This window comes from Carassius auratus, chromosome 4 (assembly GCF_003368295.1).
Source record: "Carassius auratus strain Wakin chromosome 4, ASM336829v1, whole genome shotgun sequence".
In the NCBI taxonomy this organism is placed as follows: domain Eukaryota; kingdom Metazoa; phylum Chordata; class Actinopteri; order Cypriniformes; family Cyprinidae; genus Carassius; species Carassius auratus.
In genome coordinates this window covers 15,068,548-15,090,227 of record NC_039246.1, presented here as the reverse complement: position 1 = coordinate 15,090,227, position 21,680 = coordinate 15,068,548, and the positions used below count along the sequence as shown (strand labels likewise).

The 21,680-nt window shown below is 35.9% G+C and overlaps 1 protein-coding gene across 3 annotated transcripts in view; it reads left to right on the top strand.

Moving 5' to 3' along the window:
* LOC113060228 (dedicator of cytokinesis protein 4-like) overlaps window positions 1-21,680 on the top strand; it is a 90,506-nt gene that overhangs the window by 14,712 nt on the left and 54,114 nt on the right. For all 3 annotated transcript variants that reach the window (XM_026229161.1, XM_026229145.1, XM_026229153.1), the window contains exons 2-7: window positions 15,545-15,628; window positions 17,497-17,537; window positions 17,739-17,794; window positions 18,869-18,965; window positions 19,228-19,376; window positions 20,324-20,408. In XM_026229161.1, the coding sequence (XP_026084946.1) occupies window positions 15,545-15,628; window positions 17,497-17,537; window positions 17,739-17,794; window positions 18,869-18,965; window positions 19,228-19,376; window positions 20,324-20,408 (512 nt within the window). The remainder of the gene's footprint in view (window positions 1-15,544; window positions 15,629-17,496; window positions 17,538-17,738; window positions 17,795-18,868; window positions 18,966-19,227; window positions 19,377-20,323; window positions 20,409-21,680) is intronic.

The window sequence follows — 21,680 nt, the reverse complement described above, 5'->3', positions numbered from 1 at the left end:
TTCTTAGCAATGTATATTACTAATCAAAAAGTGATTTTTTTTATATATTTATGAAAGGAAATTAACAAAATATCTTCACGAACGAGATCTTTACTTAATATACTAATAGTTTTTGGCATAAAAGAATAATGTATAATTTTGACCCGCACTTAGTATTGTTGGCTATTGCTACAAATATACATATGTGACTTATTACTTTATTTTCTTCATGCAATTTAACAATCTGCATGCATTATTTAATAGTTCTGCATGCAAGTCCGTCGCTCTGTTAGTGTTTCAGTGCGGTTCATGTTGACGTTGTCCTGACCCAGAACTGGGGCAGCTGTCTGGAGAGTAATTGGCAGTGTTGCAGTCCAAACACATGCTGCCCTTCAGCTCCACAATGCCACACTGACTCTGCGGTCCGTTGCTGGACATATGGACGGCCGAGCGCGTCACATGACTGATGGGTTCACCTGTTACAGCCGTGCTCCACACCAGCAGCCTCCGGTCTGACCTGCGCTCACTGATAACTAGTGCATTTGATTTGGCCTGACCTTGTTGTCTTGTCGTCTTTTGCTGTCCGACAGCATAGATGCTTGTTTCGAAAAATAATCGCAGATTCAGTCTTATTGCACAGATGATACACGCTCTAGTGGGTCTCGAAGCCTCTGCTGTGAAGACCACCATCTGGACCACAGAGAGAGAGAGACACGTCCACATGCTGTTCAGCGCTGTCTCACTCTTCTTGGTCTTTTGCCTTTGGTGTCTCGCTGCTCTGTGAAGCGCGCTGTGTGTGTTTGTGTGCTCAGGTGTGTGTTTGTTAGTGAAGTGAATCTGCTCATATCGTACTCCTCAGTGAGAGTCATCTTTCTGTCCTCCATTAAGCTATTGTGACATAGTACTCTACTGCTGAATGGATACAGGGCTTGAATTTCGGTGCGGGAATGCGGGGATTGCGCATAATTTAAACCATTCCCGCAAGGTTAGCTTTTATAGTGCGAGAAATTCCCGCACAAATATATTTGCTTCCTCTCAGAGCAAATGATTAAAAAAAAAATTCACAGATGCGAGAAAAAATATGTCAAATTGTCTAGTCAAATTGTCTTTTATTTTCGAATTTAATTCCTCAATCAGCGCTGGACCGGCATTTTCTGTCTCAGCGCTGAGCTCATAGACAGTAAACGGCGGAGCCCTGGCTGCTGTAGACAGACCATGTTTCACGCTGTCAATGCAGCGGTCTGCGTTGCGCTGATCTTATTCACACTATCAAGTGTAGGTGCAGCATTCTAACATTTTGAGTCAAAATGAGCTGTTTGTGAAGAAATTATCCGCTTCCAAATTGTCGTTGTAATAACGAAACTGAAACATTAAAAAACATTTTGCTCTTTATGGTGTGCGAGTGATAGAGCGCGGCAGCAACGAACCAACTGATCAGCTTACAGCGTCACAACATTGAATGCTCGGCCGAACAGCTGATCATAGCTGTACAGGGCGCCTTTATTATTTTTCATCTCCATAAATATATCTATAAATATATCTAGTAATAAAGTTAACGCAAGGGCTAGAAATCAATTAATATTTTGCTGATCCTTCTTGTCGTCGTGGAGAGCGCAGTTGGTTGCATGGCAACGACAGACGCCAAAGAGAGTGCAAGCGCTTGTGGAAATGAGACTGCGGCGCGCGCGCCCGAGCTTTCCACTTGTTTGAGCATGTGACTGCGCGTTTCCCCTTGTTTTCTATTCATTATGCGCGGCATATTTCCCGCGCGCACAAACACGGCCACAGACAATGAATTGTTTGGTTAGCGTAGTAGTTTAAATATGGACCGTTGGCTGAAGCGAAAGACAAGTTCGGATGATGCAGATCACGATCCAAAGAAAAAAGTGTCCGACAACGAAAGGCCGACAAGCAGCCAAACCGAAGATCCACAAATAAATCATACAGAGGTGAAGCAGTCAAAGGATAAATTTCAAACGAACTGGCTAAAAATTTACCCTTGGCTAGAAATTAACGATGGGATTATGAGCTGCTCAGTTTGTAAGATGTACAGCAGTCCACAATTTACCAGCCAATGCTACAAAACATCTACATTAATTAGACATGCCAATGGAACTGGCCATACAGCAGCTTTAAAAAGAAAGAAAGAAGCAGAAACATCCAAAAATGCTATGGCTAATGCTATCCAAACTGCACAGCTGCAGGGAGAAGAGGAGCTCAAGGGGTTACTTAAAACTGCTTATTTCCTTGCAGAAAATGAACTGGCAAATTCAAAATTTCATAATTTTGTTACATTTATGAAGGAGATGGATTGTCCTTCTTTCAAACATCTAAAGACAGACTCAAGTTTTTTTTTTTTTTTTTTGTTAACTGATTTGAGAACTGGAAATGCACAATTCATGCATACAAATCTGTAGATATTAATAAATGAACATGATTAAATTAGATCGATGCATCAAAAGTTATTCTCCCCCCCATAATCTTTAGATCCCCCCCATGTGACCCATGTAAGGGGGGAATTCCCCCCCAGTTTAAAAAACGAAATTCAGGCCCTGGGATATATAGCATGTTAGTCAGTTGTGTGAGCAGTGTGATTGGCTGAATCCGTTCTTGGTTTGATGGTGTTACAGATGCAACAATTACAGTATCATTTTTGGATTGAGTTTGATCGATTAACTATGTTTTGTACGCCACTCAACCTTAATACTTGTTATTTATGTATTTTGGTAATCAGATTCAGATCACAGTCTCATAGTACATTAAAAAACCAGAGATAAATACACGCAGGATGCATTACTTTAAAAGCCTTTAAAGTCTGGTGCAGGAAGCCAGTACACAATAGAAAAGTCACATGACTCAATATGAATTTCTGAAAACCTGAAAGATATTTCTGTTTTGCTAATTTTCTATGGTCTGAAACCATTTTCATGAGTCATAAATGCTTTCAGGACTCAAAATGTAAATTAAATTAAATTAAATGAAAATAAAATTGAATTTGATTAAATTAAATTAAATTAAATTTGATTTAAGTTTATATTTAATTTATTGTTTCATTTTTTAATTTTACCTTTCCTTGTCTTATTAAATGTTATTATATTTCTTATTTTATTATATTTTAGGTTTTCAGTATTAGATTTTGTCCATTATTTTCTGTTCTAGAATATTGTAGTATTTGTTTATTTTTTGTTATTTTATTGATATTTTTTGGCTATATATCATTGTCATCAGATGACTGAAACAGCATTCAGAGATCACTTAGAGACAGATTTTGACCACATTCAATGTATGTGGATCACAGAAATGCATAAACAAGTAATATATAATGTGGCTACAGAGAATCATCATCTTGCTGTTTTTATCCATGTGCATTACTTACATTTTTAATTTTTCTGCCAGAATTGCAAACATGTTAAATTATCTGTCAGTATTTTTACCTTTTGCCAGCGTTAACTGCATGTTTCCTTCACTTAGCAATGAAATGGGCAAGCGCTGGTCTTTCATGAAAGTTTAATTGTAGGAAATGATATGAATGCACACATAAAAGAAAATATTGATTCAAGGACCTAAAGTGTTCATGCAATATAGTGAGGATAAAAAGTAACATTTGATTATAAAGCTCTGATGTTTTGTCACTTCATTGATTTTGTTCCATACTGTTTAATCAGCAAAAAGTGTGTGTCATTTTCTCATGATGGACATTAATTATTTCTTCCGCTCTGTGGGTGGAAAGTGTGTCGTTGATGGAGATGTTTGTAATAATAGCGGTGAGCAGATGTGATGATGAAGATGGTGATGATGATGACCGTGTGACTGTGATGAGATATGGATTCCTTCCTCTGGTTAGTGTGTGTGTGTGTGTGTATGTGTGTGTGTGTGTGTGAGACTGGTGGGGTCTGTGTTCTTTCACATCTCTGCATGGGTGCAGCCGTCGCTCATGGAGGAGTGTGTGTTAAACAAGGTCACCACAGCGGTGGAAATGTTTCTGGTCATGGTAAAACATTGACTATGCAAGAAAGACTGGTTTGACCAATACCAAAGGCCACATAAAAGGCCAGTGTATAAAAGCAGTACATGAAAAACAGCTTGATTGATTTAAACCTTTACTTTCAACCTTCCCTTGGTAAACAAGCCTCAAAAGCTGTTGTCTGCTGCAGAATGCCAGTAAACATTAGAAAGGTCATGTGAATGATGGCATGGTCCTGGTCCTGAGGCGAGGGTCTCGGATAGATTAAAGGGTGTGATGCTAAACTTGCCTTCTGGTCACAAATGTTTTTCAGAACTATTTTATTTTATTTTATTTTATTAATATTCATAAATATATAAAAAAAAGAACAACACCAACAACATATTTTTTTAAATCGATTTTATTTAATTCTAAATTAACTTTTTTTTTTTTAGTTTTTTTTAAATTTGTTCATGTAATAAATATTGATACTAGTGCTGGAACTGAAATATGTGTTGTCTGACATTTATTTTTAGGTTTATAAGTCAACATGCAGTGTGAGTAATTTATGAGAGTAGGAACTGTGAAGCGACAGCAGCGTGTAACTGTCTGAATATAAATATTATTTTACAGGATAAAGAAATGACCGTAAGAGAAGACTGACTTTGAGCACAGTGCATAGCAGCTCTCCCAATCTGAAATCTGTGAAGATACAGAGGAAGGGGTTAAACAAGTTTAATACTCTCTGCTCCTCAGGATCTGGTGTTGGAAATGGTGATATGGCTGCCAAATCTGTAATAAACTTGTATTTCAGATCTGAGGACCTCAGAGTTTCATACGGCCGGATCTCTCTTATGAGAAAGAGGCCAAGTATCAGGAGGATTTTGAGGAATATAGAAGAATAGAGAAGCGAAACCGTTTGGTCCCCTAAATGAAGGAACCATGCGAAGAAACAATGCATGAGTGGTCGGTAATTTGAGCTCTCTGTCAGAGCACAAAATCATGAAAAAAACACACATAACTATGGCAGAGGAGTCTAGAAAAGCTATAGTGAATATAGATGTGAATCAAAGAAACTCCAATGTGAAATCGGGATGAATTATCCAGCAGTGCTTTTCCAGCGCTTAGCATTTAAAAGCTTTAATCTAACATTACGGCAAAGGATCGCATCGCAATCCCTCCACACACACACACACACACACACACACACGGGGGCAAAAGAAGCAGAGAGCAGATTACGGCTCTGAATGAGGTGAAGTGGGCAGCTTAAGAAGTCTGACCTATATTCTGATTGAATCAGAGTCATGTATGATTTACTCTGGCCTGTGGAGACACCGCTTGCTCCTGCTCCTTCATTTACATCACACTTACACTCAAAAACACACGTTTAACAGCCCCTGCAAGGGCTTTTGACTCTCTTTTTGATTTATTTTATTTTATTTGTATACATTTTATTATATAATTTTTTACTGAATTTTTTTATTGAACTTTTTTTCTGACTTTTTAATTAAATTTTCATTAAATTTAACTGTTATTTATTTTACTTAATTTCATTCTTTCATTTCTTTTTTTATTTTATGCTTTTAATTTGTATAATTTTATTTAGTATTTTTTGTATTTTTGTATTAGATTTTTATTTTACTCTTTTAATAAGTTTTATTATATACATTTTTATTTTTATTCAACTTTTATTGACTAATTTTGTCCTCTTCAAGGTGCAATTCACATTCATATTGATTTGATGTCTTTATTGTTGTGTCTTGCCTGTATTGGATGGCTCTCGATGGTCAACACACACAATACACCGCTCATCTCAAGAAAGAGGAGAGTCTGTGATTATTCTCTTTGTGGGACACCAATGATATTTCTCTGACCTTTAGATATCTGAAACACAGATAACAGGCAATTCACAGCAAGCGGCTGCTCGCCAGTGGCCTCATTTATTTCTGATAAACTGCCAGAGCAAACCTGCTCTTACAGGGCAGCAAATGTCAAAGGCAGTATGTGAAGGGAGTGTGTGAGCTCTTTTGAGTGATGGTGCAGCCCACAATGCTGCCCAAATAAACCAAACACCTGCTGGAGGACTGAGAAGTGTGAATGTCTCACGAGGGATGTGACTCAGATTATTGTTAATGCCGAGAGAGAGAGAGAGAGAGAGAGAGAGTGTGTGTGTGTGTGTAGGGCTGTGCGATAAGGACAAAATAAAAACCTATCACGATTTTTTGATCAGCTTTGCGATTTCGATTTGAATCATGATTTTGACACACACAAACATGGTTTACAGTCATAAATGCATTCAGTATAAATTTTAAACATATTTCCAAAAGAAAATCAATGAGAGCTTTATCAAAAAGTTGTAACGTCTCTAGAACAGACATAAGTCAAAATAATCACTAAGTAAAGATGTCAAACAAAATGTCTAGACATATGGCTAAAAATAAAATAAAATGAATTTTTTTTTCTTTTTTTGCCATGCATTCGTCATAAAGCTCACTGTAGTGGTGCCTCAGGTGTTATATGTTTTGCCCAATATATTTATTGCCCAAGGTTCACACGTACTCCGCCTGCAGTGCGTATACAGTAAGTTATGTGTACGTGGCTCAGAAGTAGCAACGAGAGCGCATTATTGTAACGTGAAAGCACATTAAAATAATGTGCAGATTTCCTTTGCTCTGTTAACAAAACCAGACGCGCGTGCTCAGATCATAGACTGTATAAGGCTCAGATACACGCTGCCTTAAAACGTGTCTCTTTTCGCTCAATCTGTGTCTTGTGAACTCACCACTCTCTCTGTACTCATGCGCAAGATATTAAATCTTTTCGCACGTTTCTATTTATAACCTTTTCTGTTCTCATCTTTTACCGCGTGCAGTATGAACGTTCTGATCCGTTAACGCTAAAAAAAAAAGGCTATGCATCACAGACAGTGTGTGTGAACCTGGAGTTAGACATATGCCCAGTCTGTTCTGTTCTCGCGCTCCACTTAGGCGCGCTGCATTCTGATTGTTTCGTATAGCGTACTGCGGGGAGGTTGGGGGTGCTGAAAATCATGCTATAAAGCAATTTAGGAATCTTAAATCGCAATTTTATTAGAATTTCAATTATTCGCACAGCCCTAGTGTGTATCTGCATCTGTTTTCTGGATGCTGTGAAAACTGTGCTGATTTTGATTGTTCTTAAAATATTACATTATTTTTATATTATTTTACTTCTATATTTTGTAATTTTATTTTTGTATATTTTTTTATTATATTCTTTTTTATTGTCTCTTTATTATTTCTTTATTTTCCCACTCATTTTCTTTTAATGTTACCCTTTACATGTTTTTATTTTAATTTTTATGATTTGATTCTTTTATTTTTAGCTAGTTTTCTTTGATTATTCAATTTTTTTAAACTCTTATTTTAGTTTTACATATTTCTCATTTTCTTTTTTATATTTTTTTTCTTCTTTTTCATTTAATTTATTTTTATTCTGCTATTTATTTATTTACTTATTTTACTTTTATTGTTTCTGTTTTCATTTTATTATTTTTATTCCATTAGCCCCAAATGATTATTTATTTATCATTTTATTATATTTATTATACAAATCAATATTTATTGATTGCATTTGAATTTCCACCAGGAAAGTGGACCTGATCCCTGAGAAAAAAGCTTTATTCCAGTAAAATCACCTTATATCTTTCTACTCTACCCCATCTGACAACCTTCTTGTGCTGTGTATCAGATATCAACGTTTTAATTTCCGCCTCTTGTTGTTCTCAACCAGCCTCATGCCTTGAGATCTGTAGTGGAGCGAGGGGTTAAATGTGTATCGTCCTGGCTGAGGAATGTCTAAACGAGCTCATTAATTAACATCCCTGCTCCCTGTCAGCACAAACCCTTCACTCGCATTCACATTACCATCAACAGCGTCTTCCTCTTCAGCAGCTGCGGTAATGAATGATTTCCACAGTGACCGCTCCTTTGGCACAAGCGTGTCATGAGCCGTGCCAGAGAAGCCCGAGCTCCTGTTATGAAGCACAGATGCATCGCTTGTCTGTCGGACTGGCCATAGACTCAGATTCTTACATCACAGCATGTGTATTACTGCGTGTATTACTGCGCGGTTGAGATGACTGTGGTGAGATTCTCTGCATTGCTCAGAAAGGAAAAGATTTTGAGTGTGCATGTGGAATAGATATTTACTCCCGTATCATCAGTAATTTTCTGTGGTTTACAGGCCTTTTGGGTGGGTTTCTGGATTGTAATTGCACATCGTTGGTCTCTGAAGTCTTGGAGTGTATCGAATTTAATTGCCTGCTAGCATCACAGGCGATTACATGCCCTGAATCCTGTTTTGTACAGCAAAAAACAGTTTTACTTGTACTAAATGCTTTAGCACACCCTCGTCTAACTTCTTGATCCACCCATAAACAAAATATTCCCAGTTTCTGCATTATTTATTGGGCATGCGCTGCAGGATGCTCCATGTGTAGACCTAAATATTGTGTTAATAATTCAGTCTCGTTTTGGCAACACGTTCGTGGACAACACAGAATCCGGCGTTCATTTGCATATTAATGTGGCGATGAATAATTAATGAATCTTGGAGTTGATTAGCTGTCAGGTTCCTGGCCGGATCACAAATCAGTATGGGGTGAGCTGGATTTAAGTGAGGTTAAAAGCACATTAGGGGATCCTTTTGAACCAATTTTCAGGTAACTGTGTAAATGTGTCTTTTTTTGTGTGCAGGATCATTAATAGCCGATATGATGATTATGTTGTTTGGATGTGTTTCTTATGGCATGAGCTAAATATCATGCGAAGTATTTTTATACAGTTGCATGCAATATACTATGGTTTACTGTATATTGTAAATGTATATATTGTGTGTATATATATATATATATATATATATTTAGAATATAAGTAGTTTTTAAAAAATGTAATATTTGTTTATATATTTAACAAATTATTGTTATTATTATTGTTGTTGTTATAAAATTATTTTTATAATTATTATATTTTATAGTTATTATAATTGTATATTTGAATAGTATTCTAATACTAAATAACCTTAACCTTAGTAATTGGTTAAATGAATGGATAAAAATAAGTACCAATAAAAATAACGACAATAATAGTATTAGTAATACTTTTCTAAAATTTTGAGTAATAATAATTTTTCTCAGTAAAAATATATTTTTGTAGTTTTTAGTGTAAAAAAAAAGTATAAAATGGAGATTTTGACTCTTTAAGAGGTATTTCGCTTCCATTCAGGCAGAAATTATTTTCTAGTTATTGTATCTACTAGAATATAATTTAGCAATTATGATGTTTTATTATATATGCAATTTGATGTTGATAATAATAATAATATTATTAATAATAATATGTACAATTAAAGAAATTTAAAATTTAAAACAGTTACATTTAAAATATGTGTATTGTTTGGTTTATGAAATTTATTATTATTATTATTACAATTCAGTGTATAATATTTTATAATACATGTGATTTAATAATAATAAAAAAGAAAATATATTATTATTATTATTATTTAAAATGTATTACTTCTAATTAAGTACAGTTAATTTATTATTAATAATAATTACATTGAAATATTTGTATAATTAGGCTCATACAAATGATGATAATAATAATGATAATAATTATATGTACAATGCAATACAATTATATAATTGATACATTTCGTATTCTTATTTTATAATTTAATTTCAACAGTTTTAATGTATATTTCTTGGCGTTATATTGGCCACCACACTGTCTAGGTGCTAGCATTGCTGTTTAAAACTAGTTAATGATTACGTTGAGCATTTAATGTGTTTTTGTTCAGGAGCCAACCATTGATTGTTCCCTGCTCCACGCAGTAAATCTTTAGCGCTCTGTTTCTGTTTCCTGGACGGCTCAGGCACAAACCTGGAAGCACTGAGGCGGATACACATGTCACTTGGCCAGAACTTGAGCGGCGAGGGTAAAACCATCATCCTGAGCTCTGTGTCGAGCTGTAAGGAGCTTAGACTACCCAACTGTAGCATCACACTCTCTCAAACCCAAACCAGATCTGCGGTTAATCCACACAAACAGAGTCTTGTGTTGAGTTGTGTTCTCTATTTCCATGTCTGAGCCAAAGGGATGAGGCTCTCTGTCTCAGGTCTGTGTCAGCCCAGCGGGATTATGGGAAGTGAGAGCGTGACGCCCTGCTGAGGTTTGGACTGTGTGTTGGTTTCTCTGCCACTTTCTCACAGTGCACATGGCATCAGAATTGCTACTTATTCAACTTTTTAGGCATCATCTCCATCAACAGGATGCAAAATTATGCAACATTACAAGATAGCTTTTTAGGACAAAACAAAGCATTTTATGTGTCATTTTCTGATAAACAGTCCCAGAATTATTATAAATTACTAACATTATTATAATATATAATAACTAGTGCTGGGCAACGATTAAATATTTTAATCGCGATTAATCGCATGATTTTCTACGATTAATCACGATTAATCGCAGCATGCGCAAAATTCAATAATGAAATCAAAAGTAGTGTATTTTATTGTAAAATTTTAGTGTAATTTTATTCTGCTGTATGAACAAAAGTGCAATAAAATTTTGTTTGTCAAAACTTTAAACAAATAAAGTGCTTTTTTTACAACAGTTAAAAGTTAGTAGCAGTTAACATTTATTGTAAATCTTTAAACATTAATGTAATCAAATTAAATATAACATTAACATATAAATAAAACATTAATGTTTTATTAAATAAAACATTAATATTTTATTAAATAAAACATTAATGTTTTATTAAATAAAACATTAAAGTTTTGTTTAGTTTGTAAAAAATATATATATATAAATTATGTCCAGAACCTCAATCATAACATTAGAGACTGAGAATCTCCGTCCAAAAAAAAAAAAAAAAAAATCTCTCAGTGATGCAGGTTGAGTGGACAAAATTAACTTCATTTATCCATTCTTCCAACTTTACATTTACTTACTCATCTGCACCTAGCCAGTTGCTAAGACACACAAGGTCATTCACATTTTCAGATCAGAATCAGAATGAGCTTTATTGCCAGGTATGTTTACACATACGAGGAATTTGTTTTCGTGACAGAAGCTCCGCAGTACAACAGAAAGACAGCGACAGAACCCAAAACACATAATAAAAGAATAAAAAAATACAAAAAATACAAATAAATAGATTTGTATTGAGATGATAAAGAGAGACATTTTGCTGAAACGTGCGCTAAACATTTTATTCCTGTTGCACAGCAGTGGGACATTTCAAATAAAGTCAGCACACTTAGCACAGATAGCGCAAGAAATATGATAGCTGCTGCGAGACATCTGCCTTTTGAACACGTCCTCTGCGACGCGCACAGTCTCCAGCGTTCTGTCATAGTATCTCTGCACAACAGCGCGTTTGATAACGTCCTGGCCAAATGAAGAAAGGTTGTGGGCCATTTTAAGCACAGTGCAGCGAGTGCTGCAGAATTAGAACAAAACAAATTGAACTTAGACAAAAGAAGGAGTCGCTTATACAAGACATTCCAACCAGATGGAATTCGACTCTGGACATGATTTTCTGTTTTGCGCTGTAGCTCATCCCAAGCAGCCAGTAGCCTAGCCTACTGATAAACATCCCACCCCTCCTGTGACCCATGGTTTGTGTTGTATTCGGTTGTTTTATTACAGTCTAGCTATGTGTACTGAAACGCAGTGAGCAACGGACTTTCAAAATAAAAAGTACGTTAACGCGCGATAAACTAATTGTCGGCGTTAATTAATGAATGCGTTAACGCGATAAAAACGCGTTAACTTGCCCAGCCCTAATAATAACACATTGATTTAATTTGATTTGATTTGCACTTCTGGTTTCAAGATCATTTTGTTTCATTCTGTAAAAGTCTGTCCAAAGAATCTGTTGCTATTTTCATAAAAATAAGTACCAATAATAAAAATAATAATTCTAATAATACTTTCTATAATATTGAATAAAATATATATATATATATATTTTGTAAAAAAATATATATATATTTTGAAGATTTTAGTATAATCATCTAAGTATTAAATGAGGATTTTGACTCTTCAAGGGGTATTTCACTTTTGTTCTGGCTAGTTTTTGTATCTACTATTATAATATAATTAATAGCAATAATACAATTATAAAAGCATTTTGAGGAATATATTAGCATTACAATACTATTAGAATATGTAATTTAGTGCTGAAATGTATATTATAATATCATGTATGTAATTTGATAATAATACAATGTATTATTATTGTTATTATTATAAAAATACAATTATTTTATTAATTAAAATTAATTAAAATCAAATTTACAATTTAAGGCAATTACATTAAAATATATACATATTATTATAATATTATTATTATTTGTATATGCCAAGCTATGTAAATATTTCAGTTGCATTTTTACTTTTTAATACTTGTAAATAAAAATGCATTCTTTAATTTTAGTCACAATATCGTTTTGTTTTCATTCTGCTGTAGTCTATGTAAAGTAGCTGTAAACACTCCCAAAATGTAGCTGACTGTGTAGATTTTGAAGCAGCTTGCAATATTTTTAACAAAGCTTAGAGTATTCAGGAGCTTGGGTTAACCGTGGATGAACATTATGTACCAAACCAAATAAAGAGAGATGGAGCATCAAGGTCTGTTTCATCTTCAGTGTGGGTTAGCTTCCAGTTCCTCATGATTAGTACCATGCAAACATAGTCCGAGATGATTTGTTCTGTTAGTTACAGATGGTTTAGAGATGATTACAGATGATTCTCCAGACTCTAGGGGCCAGAGTCCCAAACACGGATTAGGGCTAGTGCTAAAAAGGGTTTTCACTGCAGAATTACTGATGAGATTGTGATTTAGTTCAGATTCAGGGTTAATCTCTGTCTGGGAATCAGACGCTCTACTATAAATATGGAATTAGTCATAAATGTTGGAAAATGTTACAGTTGTTCATATTTTTGAAAGCTTTTACTGTTGTTGTGTTAATTACTTAAGTGTGTCAGCAACATACGGGGTTGCTTTCTGAAATATGGCACAGTTGTCATTTTTGGACTAATAAGTCATCACACATCCACTAAAAATCACCTGTTCTGGTTACAATTCACTGCATAAATGTGTTTCATCTAATGCATTGACATTCAGACATTTAAGTGTGTCTACAAACATTTTAAGTTCACTGGTTGAGCTTTTGAAAGCGTATTTGTGTGTGTTGCCATTGAATTTTTATATTGGTCGTTCACCTTTTAAAGAGGTAAGGGTGTCTGTCTCCCTCTCTTTCTTGCGGTTTATCTTTGCTCAGGTAATTAAAAAGCAGAGAAAGTATTTTTCGGTCACTGAACACTTTTGATCCTCTCTGGCGACGCTGCGGCTCAGTTAACAGCTGCCGTACACTTACCGGGGAAGGATTTGAGCTCTGTCAAGGACTGAATAATTTAATGTGCTGCTGAAGAAAACCTGTATAATTAATTCATCGGACCTACTTTGTTATTTTGGCTTCCGATTTTTAAAGTCAAATCGCACGGATAGGATGCAGCTGCATGTGAAACTCTGTGGACTGTGAGGCTTTTTGGATGAACAGAAATGTTGTTCGATGGGATTGTAAATGGGTGTCTCGATGAGATGCACTGAACTCAAGAATGGCTCAAAGTTGTCCAAATATTCTGTTCGATTCAGGTTTTAGTAGCTCAGTTCACTATATTTACAATTGCATGATGAAACATTAATGTGAGCTACAATTTTACATTTTCTGAGGATTGCTTCCTGCAAAATGTAACTCCATAATTTTTCATCAGGGGTTGCCTAGTCAATGCGATGCAGTTGCTAGGGAAGTCCGGATGGTTGCTAGGATGGGAATCATAAGGAATTCTGTTTCTGATTGCACTTTTACTTGTATTTTTTTTACTTGTATTATTTATTGTTTTTTTTGGGGGGGGGGGGGGGGGGGGGTTCGTGTAATTAGATTGATTAAAAAGAACCGGGTTGCTAAACCAACTCCTAAGTAGTTAGATTACAATGAATATGTGTTACATTTGTTACAATGATCCAGCTCGCTAAAGAGAACCAAGTTATTTAATGGGGAATCACTTGGACTGCACTGGTTAGACTTCATGTTTTTGATTCAGTGATCAGAACTGACTTTTGGAATTTGTATGTCATTGATTCACTAAAAAAAACTATTCAGTCAGCTCATCAGACACGTTCATTTAGCAGGTAGATAACGGTAATGTTGACTTAGTATGTTTTTGATTTACCTATCAGTTATTTGGGAATCGATTGGACAATACTGTGACACTTAGAATCGTTTGTTTGGGAATATGCCACAGATTCTGGGTGCTCTGTGCATATATGAGGACTCTATCATCATTATAATCTTATAACACACACACACACACACACACACAGAAGTTCTCAATTAGGTCAGGGCCTCAGTGTGGCTATCCCAGCTTGGCCTGTGCCTCATAAAAGCATGAAATCCACTGCAGAAATCATTTCTGCTTCTTGATCTCAGGCAGGTGAGATAACCTGATTTAACACACCTATCCCATAATCCCCTCTGAGTGCTGTGAGAGAAGTGATGACATCATTATAATAGATATGAGCGCTTTCATGGCGTTTGTTTTTGTGAGGAATGCTGATCACACAAGACATGTCCTCTTTCTCCCTGCACCCTCTCTCTCTTTTTGTTTTCTAATATGCTCATAGTTTTGTCACTTCTTCTTTTCCCTTCCACATGTCTGTCACCATAATTTGGTCTCCTTATTTTTAATTTCTTCTATATTCCTCGACTTTTTATTTTGGCTCAGGCAGCCAGCCTTGACTTCAAAGTCTCTCAGGTGAGCCTCTTGGTCGAACGCTTAAGCAAAAGAAGCACATCACTTTTATTAAACCTTCTCACGCCGTTGAATTTCAGAGCAATCTGGCAACCCTGCCCTTATGAGCTTAAGCAGAGGTCACACTAGGCTTTGAGCATCTGAAAGTACTTCAGATACCACAATACTGCAAACCAGGCATCTGTTTGAATTCAGCCAAAAGGTCAATCTGTGACGTTTGCATCTACTGTTGGTCAAATGTCTTCTCACTATAACATTTTAGCATCACATGTGTATGAATGAAAGGGAATGGTGTGTTTTTTTCTGTGTTTGCTAGATTAAATGCATCATATATTGACCTGAAATGTCATTTTGTTGTAAACACCAGTGTTATTTTAGAATTTGAGTTACTGTTAGCACTTTATAATAAGGTTTCATTTGATAAATAAAACCTCTACAGCATTTATAATCTTAGTTAATGTTAATATTAGCATTTATTAATACATTTTTAATATCAAAAGTTGTCATTGTTAACAGTAATGCACTATGAACAAAAAGTAATATTTTTATTAAATAAAGTAATGAATAACAATAGAAACATTTTGAATTTCTAAATAACATTAAGAAAGGTTAATAAATGCTGTAAAATATATTGTTCATTATTAGTAAGTTAGTTAATGCAGTAAGCAACGGTCACTAATGAGACCTTGTAGTAAATATTTTTTTATTATTATTATTATTGGTTTAGTTTTTATTTTTTGTTTTTGTTTTGCAGTGCTGGCCAGTTTTCGAGGAATGGTGCAGCATGGCTTGCCTCTGGAGATCGGTGACACGGTGCAGATCCTGGAGAAATGTGAAGGTACATAATCACCGATGTCAGCCCTCTTTTACATTTATTCCAATAGTATAAACCCTATTTTTGGGTTTGCACCAGTTTGGACCAGCTTCAGTTTCAAAAATGGTTAAGATGTACAATGCTGGTCTGTTGCTCACACAAGCTGATTTTTGTGGGTAGATCAACTTGACAAGGATGAAAGTGCTGAAAACTTGTAATCAGTGATAGTTTTAACTGGTAGTTTAAGCTCAACAGCTGATTTAAACCATCTAAGCTGGTATGGGTGTTTTTTTCGTGTCAGCAGGGTTGCTCGAGTATAATGTTGCCAGATTGGTCTTGGAGCTTGCCTACTGAAAAACCCAGCAGCTGGTCACCAGCATATGTCGTTTTGGATTGGAAGATAAATGTTATTAATCAAAGTTCAAATGTTTATTAAATGTTTACTGAGCAATAAATCTGCATATTTGAATGATTTCTGAAGAACAGAAAACCATTATTAAAAAAATAAAATAAATCACTATTACTGTTTTTGCTGTATTTTGGATCAAATAAATGCAGCCTTGGCGAGCAGAAGAGACTTCTTTGAAAAAATTTTTTTTTAATCATACTGATCTGAAACTTCTGAATGGTAGTGTGTATGTATGTGAGAGGGTTTGTGGATTAGCAAGAAACCAACTATGACCAGTCAGAACTGAACCTCATTGTGATCTAAGAGGGTCTTTTCATCAGGGTAGGCTTGATTTGAGAAACTGCTGACACAGACACCTGCACCACCGCTCATTCTTTAAGTAAGGGGAGGATTTGAAACCAGTCTTTTTTTGTGACCCGCACTCAACTCCTCCATTTCCTGTTTCCACCCTTTGAAGACACACTCCTTTGTTCTCTTGGTGCATGCGCTTCCTGTTTTTTGAGTAAGAGAGCTGGTTTCGGGTTGGAGAACACTAGAAATGTTGTGAAGGAGAACACAAATCTTAACAGTAGATATGAAACTACATAATGATTAGTTCCTGACTGACTGCAGGTGATAGTCGTCATGTTTCTGTATTCAGCTGCTGTTATTACACCATTTACCGTCCAGAGGCCCCCTGTTTTTCACACCTTCAAAGTCTGCCTCTCGGCTTTCTGCCAGGAAGCGCAGATTCTGGGTTGGTTCGCAGTGGGCAGAAGGTTTTATCAGTGCTGGAGATGTTCACATCTGTTGAGTCAAAGTGCAGAGTCAAAGTGATCCTGAGGTTGATGGTATCTTGCTGGTAAAAGCATTGCTTCGTCTCAGTGGTGGGTCGAACGAGACCAAGTTTGGTTAGTTGGCCGATGTGTTAGGATAGAGTTGGTGTCCTACAGTAAGGTGTTTAACAAGCATTTGCATTTATTAAAACTTGGTGAAACAAATACTGCAGTCACCGTTTTATTACTCTAGATGCTATATTTAGTGTTGCGTGGTTGGATGGTTTTTAGTAGAAAGAAGCATTTTTAATATTCATACACTTGACACACGTCTCGAGTTCTGTCCGATTTATCGTACTTGAAGGGATTTTCAAAAGCGAAAATTCTGTCATTTACTCACCCTAAAGTTGACGGTAGCCATTGACTTCCATAGTGTGATTTTTCATACTGTGAAAATCAATGGCTTAAGTCAACTCTTTGGTTACCAATATTGTTTTTGTGTTCAACATAGAAAAGAAACTGATACAGGTTTGTAACAAATTAAGGGTGAGTAAATGACTACAGAGTTTTCATTTTTGGGTGAACTGTCCCTTTAAGGACATTTCCAACATTACTTGCTGTGTTTTGTTCGATAACATCCTCTGAAAAGTACCTTTATGATGAGGCTCAGTCAGGAAACATTTGGCTGATATTAAAGATGAGAGTGACAGAAATGATCTGTGTTTCAGGTTGGTACAGAGGATTTGTCCTCAAGAACCCGAATGCCAAGGTAAGTCTTTTATCAGTCATGTCTGTGTCGGATGCTATCTTCAGTTTCTGAAATATCACAGCTATACCATCAGCCGAAACGCACGGATCAAAGACAATATCATGCTTTATTTCTGCCCGTTTGCTCCCTTGATTCTTAGTAGGCGTATTCATTTTTTATTTTGGTTTGTTTATCTGTTTGTCTATCTTTCTTTCTTATTAGGGCATTTTCCCATGCAGCTACATCCATCTGAAGAATGCTTATATCAAGAATAAAGGGTGAGTTGAAGGAAAGACGAAGTAATTTAGTATTTAGCTTGGTCCTTGTGTTGTTTTAGTATTTACTGGAGTAAATCTCCCCCCATGGAGACATTGAACTGGAGTTTGGTGATATCAGTAATGTTTGTGTAATCACAGATATCTGGCATGTATTTGTAAAGTGCAAACATGCACATTTTACACAACTGTTTAATATTGTTACTGCAGTACAGCCAGTAGTTTTCAGTCTGCCAGAAAATGAAAAATACTCCACACACCATTAACCGTTTAATTTGATTTGGATTTTTCAGTAAGAACAATTAAAAGTTTTCTAAAATATATTTAGCTCACACACAGTATTAAGTAAAGATCATGTTCCATGGATATATTTAGTAGATTTCCTACCATAAATATATTAAAACCTAATTTTTAATTATTAAAAATCACAAAAATTACCTTGTGGTCCAGGGTCACACACACAAACCCATACATGATTAATATTAAACATGAACCACACAAATTATGCTAATGCTAATTTCAAATTTTATTAATAAAAAAATGGGTAAATGCAGTAAAAACATGGTGGTAATAAAAAAAAAAATATATATATATATAGTTGCTGATCAGATACAATATGGTTAAACTTAAAAACATTTTTAGTTATGACTTTTTACAAAGCAACCAAATTACCCCGAATGTGAGGATCATATACAGATATTGAATGCATTATGAGGTTAAAAACATAACTAAAATTGTGGCAAAACATTACATTCGACTTAATCAATAAAAACACCCAGCCTTGATTCATACAGTATCTGGCCACATAATTGTTTTAGCTGCTTCCTTACAATAGAATTGGATTTTCTGAAACCATATTATGACATTTCGTTGGTGCACAGACATCAGTTGAGAGACTACGGTGCTTGAACATAATGCTAAATGAACGTATCGACGGTGAACAGAAGGAAAGCGCCAGCGCTCCACTGTACATCTGCTTTCTCCTTTGATTAACGAAGTGTACAGCATCTGTGGCAGAAGCAGATGAGGTGTATCTCATATCTGTTGTGCTGTGTGCCGCCCACATTTGACTCACAGGCAGTTCGAGATGGTGGTGCCGACCGAAGACTCTGTCATTACAGAGATGACGTCCACACTGAGGGACTGGGGAGCCATGTGGAAGCAGCTCTTTGTGGTAAATACTGTTAAGGCAAATATAGCAGTCCGCCCACAGCCAGACGCTGGCTTCATGAACTCTGGGTGCACAGACGCTGTCAGGCGGAATATATTCATGTATTTTATTTAAGATGTTGTTGTGGGTGGGGGAATGTTATTGAATTATTTTTACACCAGGTCATTATATTTGTGTGCTACAACAATATAAACCCCTTATCAAAACTGTATGGTCCCATGTATTTCACATTTATCTTTCCAATCTTTTGTTTAAATCCCCATAGAAAAATGAAGGAGATCTGTTTCACAGACTGTGGCATGTGATGAATGAGATTTTGGACCTCAGGCGGCAGGTTTTGGTGGGTCACCTGACCCATGACCGCATGAGGGACGTCAAACAGCACATCACGGCACGTCTGGACTGGGGCAACGAGTGAGTACGGTATCAAGGTTAATCACAAAACACCTGTCACAAACATGGTCAAGGTCAGAAACATAAGTGAACCGTTAAGAGAGAGAGAGAGAGAGATATTGCTTTTGCATTTATTTTTGTGACAGTTAAACGTATTTGCATTTAGAATCATTTTACCGTAATTCAACAAAACTTTGACAAAAATTGAACTAAATACAGCAAAAGGAGCAATTTTTATATATATATATATATATTTTTGTTATGACTTAAAATTGTCTTTATTAATGTATATTTAAATGTCTTTTATTCTTCTGATGCAAAAGGGAATTTTAGTCTTCAGTGTCATCTGATTCTTCAGAAATCATGCTAATATGGTTCTCAAGACACATTTCTTATTATTACCAATGCTGAAAACAGTTGTGCTACTATTTTTGTTAAAATATTCTTTTTTTTGAATGAATACAAAATATAATAAAGTTTAAAAAGAGCAGTTTTTTTGTAATAAGAATAATTTATGTAAACAAATGTATTTCTATATATTATATATTTTTTTGTAAAAAAAAGAAATTGTTTAAATAGAAGTAAATTAATTAATTCCAATGATTATAATCTGATGGTAATTTCCACAGAGAATATTGCAAATTACATAAATACTCACTCATGTAAAATACGGACATATGGGCCTAAATGTTTAATTTTTTTTTATGTGAAATATAAATTCTTATTTAATTATTGTAATTTTGGGGAGCCTAATAAGATCTTGGTCTTTTGTTTGGTTTATAATTCTGCAGTGTTTCGTTCGGTATCCCTGTCCACATCAAAAACTCAAAATCCAGCTTTACGCAACAGTTTATTAAAAACCAGAAACTTACGGATTGGTTTTGATTGTGTGCCTATATGTAACGTTTTCACTTGCTGGACATGATGGACACTGACTGGTGATACTGTGTTATTTCCACCTTTCACAGGCAGCTGGGTTTGGACCTGGTACCCAGGAGGGAGTTCAGCATGGTGGACCCGGATGAAATCAGCATCACCGAGCTCTACCGTCTGGTACGTCTGTTTTCCTGCCTGCACACAACAACCGCATTCCTCAGTCTATCAAAGATCTCTCTTTATCCCCGATTTAGCCACTTAATCGCATTCTGTTAAACGCAAGAGGCCTGTGATGAAAGCCTCACGCGCTCCCATCAGCTCGAGTAACAGGCCCCATGGGGGAAATGACAGTAATTCTGAACCGCACAGACAAGATACGCCGCAGAAAATTACAGCCGTCATGGATGTGAAAGTCTGCTCGCCGGTTGGAGGGTTGTTGACAGCGGGGAATCTCTACTGTGATATAATTGAGTTATGAGGAGCATTACCTCAGCTAAACGTGACCGGAGGTGTCCCAGTACTGTGTAATGTAATGTAATAGCCCTCCGCTGGCGGCCAGACTCCATTACTGCACCCTGTCTCTGTGGTTTATGTGCCGCTTTTTGCCATCAGCTGAATATGCGATGAAACGCGAGGTGAATGTTTGCAACCTGCTTATTGCTAACGGCCCCAAAAATCATTTGAGCTCAAAAGTTATGACAGCTTTATCTTGTTTAAACTTAGAACTGGCGTTTATGATGAATGGCTGTCGAAGTTCTTGGCAGTTGTTATTGATTTATTTGGGTTATTTTGTGCTATGATGGTCTAGTTTAGCTGGGGTTGAATAGCAGGCGTTTGGTGTGTGTTTAGACTGAGCTCATTACCGGTGACACATACCCAGAGAGCTGTGATGAATAGTGTGGGAGTGAATCAGGTCACACAGTCGCACCACACACACTTTAATTAGTGCTGAGGATTCAGACGGCAACACAGAAGAGTGTGTGTGTGAAAGAATCCGTAAGATTGAGAGTGGGAGAACATGGCAATAACTATAAATGCACAGTAAATCAGACTATCTATCTATTTTTTTGTCTGATTTCGTCCATTTTAGAACCAGATAGCATGAATGATTTCTTGTTGGTTTGGTTTGGCTTGGTTGATTATTCATGATAATTATTACCCCCACACACAGATTATCAGAGCACAGGTGGTCTTTGTTTGGAGTTCTTGATGTGAAAGTAAGCGGTTTAGAGTCCAGAGCCTTCCGTGATCTGACCCGGCCTGCCAGACAAGGAATAAAGTCTTTATTGAAATTCCAGTGCTTAATCTTTTTTAGCCTATTCATTCCCATTAAAACTCTGTTATTTGAGCGTCTGTTAACGTCATTACTCACAAAGGAGGCAGTACTGCTCTCTTTGATTGAGTTACCTTTTCTTCTTTTATTAATGTACTTGTTTTTACTCGTACAAC